The sequence below is a fragment of the Centruroides sculpturatus genome, unplaced genomic scaffold, assembly GCF_000671375.1.
Source record: "Centruroides sculpturatus isolate CEXI.00-Female unplaced genomic scaffold, Cexi_2.0 scaffold1301, whole genome shotgun sequence".
Classification (NCBI taxonomy): domain Eukaryota; kingdom Metazoa; phylum Arthropoda; class Arachnida; order Scorpiones; family Buthidae; genus Centruroides; species Centruroides sculpturatus.
Window position 1 is genome coordinate 99,836 of NW_019385670.1, and position 2,134 is coordinate 101,969.

Consider the following 2,134-nt stretch of genomic DNA (forward strand, 5'->3'; position numbering starts at 1 on the left):
CGACACCTCGATCGCTTATTTCGTACGCTTAATATTATCTTTAGGTTGTTATCGCAATAAGTAAATATCTTTACTTTTATAAATTACTACTACTTTAAAGAATTTAATTTTATTTAAAATATTACATTCGATAATACGTTTACATTTATTTAAGCAATTTATAAAAATTTAAATAAAATATTATTCTAAACATTCATTCTAATTTTAACAATGCAATCTATCACAAATCGACAATAATATGTCAAGAAACGATAACAGTGTATCTAAATAATCATATATAGAGGAATTAATTAAGATTTATTAATTGAAACGTTATCAGGTGAAATTATATTCAAAGGATAGATTCTTAGGTTCATATCTCAGTAAGAGCAGTATTTCTTCGTGGAAACGGTCCTCAAATTTAACAGATTCGAAAACACAGAATAGAGAGCGCTGGACATCTGTAAATTCAAATTTATATATATAATGCAACAACATATTGAATGCCTATACACTTTGCATACCTTGACTAAACACTTCATGGTAACATCGAAGAAACCGTTGGCAGATAAACATAAAGATGCCTTCTTAAATCTTTTCATAAAATTCACAATCTGTACAAAATTTGTAAAATCATTTTGTGCAAAATAAAAATTAATTCGAACTTATTTTATAATAGAAGTTTTACTTTCAATTTCTGTTCCAATTTCAGATGGTATTGAGCGAATCTTCGAATGTCTTGAAACTATGTTTGCATGTATAGAGATAAGAAAAACATGTTAGAAATGAATAAATCATGGAATAGCGTAATAAATACAATACATAAATTACATTAGATGTAAAAGCGGATGCTGAAAATCCTACTAAAATACAAGTAAATGATACTGCAGGACTAATTATGCAAATGAAAACTCTAAATGCAAATTTCAATTTCGAGAAAATATTAACATGAAAAAGTAAACTGCTTTCCATTAATAGTGAACCGTACAAAATTATCAAAACATAATTAAATGGACTATTCAATTGTTTCACATTCAATTGTTTCACATTGTCCCAAAGTTCATTGTGTTGTGTCATAATAACTTTTAATTCCGTTTCCAAATTCGGATGATTCACTTTTATTAGTTGCAGATCTTTCGATAGCTTCTGGAAAATCTTCATTAAGATGATTACTAGCAAAACTAAGAAAAAAATTTGATAGAATTTCCACCCACAATTAAATTAATATACTGTAAATGCCAAATTCTACGCTGCAAAACAGTGCTTCGTGCTCGTAAGACTTTCTTCTACAGCAGGATATATATAAAAAATGTTCAATGCTTGTCAACAAATAATACCACTTACAACGAAAACAGAAACGATAATTCTACTATAATTAATCAATTTGTACAAGTCTTTTCGACAGAAATATTCTTGCTTTGTCAATTTAATATTTGTGGTTAATTTTACTCTTTTTATAATACTGAAAGTGAGTGCGAAAGTTAAAACTAAAATGGCATAAACATTTTGAAAAAGATGACGTCGTTCTTCATTAGTAAGTGCCACGTCTGACAAGGAATCATCTCTGACAAAACCGGTATTGTCATAGAAAACACCAAAAAAAATGTATCCAGTAGAAACATTCGATGAAAAATGAATAAAATGTTGTTACAATTGAGTAAACGTTAACATCATTTTTGTTGTGGCAGAAACAAGGATCGAAAAACGTATATCCGTAAACTTTTGCTATAGACGTAAACGAAGATAAAACGCATTTCAAACATATCTCTGTATGTGCGTTTATATTGTCTCTTTTTCTTCTATACTCTTTTTGGGCTTCAATTCTTGCCAAAAAATTTTCCATTATTTCGTTACACTTAGGTAATTTCATAGAAAAGTAATTAGAAATTTTAATTCAACGTTCCTTAGATTGTTAAAATCTAACATAAGGTGTTACGCGTGTCTTTAAAAAAATTATAAAAACTACTCACAAGATGAAAATGCAATATTCTCGTGTTACGATCGATTGAACGATTGTATATTTCAAACCTAAATTTTGATTTGTTCGTCGTTACCGTTTATATAATAGAGAGGTTCAGGCGCACGTTTTAAACGTGTAAACGTGTACGTGTGACGTTCGGCGCCGCTTTCCCGTAAGCCTAAAAGTTTGACAATG

At 29.0% G+C, this 2,134-nt stretch overlaps 1 protein-coding gene across 1 annotated transcript; it reads right to left on the bottom strand.

Annotated features, from left to right (window-relative positions):
* Positions 1-298: 298 nt before the first annotated feature.
* Positions 299-1,682, bottom strand: LOC111641055. Its single transcript, XM_023387162.1, has 4 exons — positions 811-1,682; positions 668-724; positions 504-593; positions 299-440 (listed from the first exon to the last, which is right to left on the bottom strand). Exons 1-4 carry the CDS (start codon positions 1,138-1,140, stop codon positions 360-362), a joined length of 558 nt encoding a protein of 185 aa, XP_023242930.1. The 5' UTR covers positions 1,141-1,682; the 3' UTR covers positions 299-359.
* Positions 1,683-2,134: the final 452 nt, after the last annotated feature.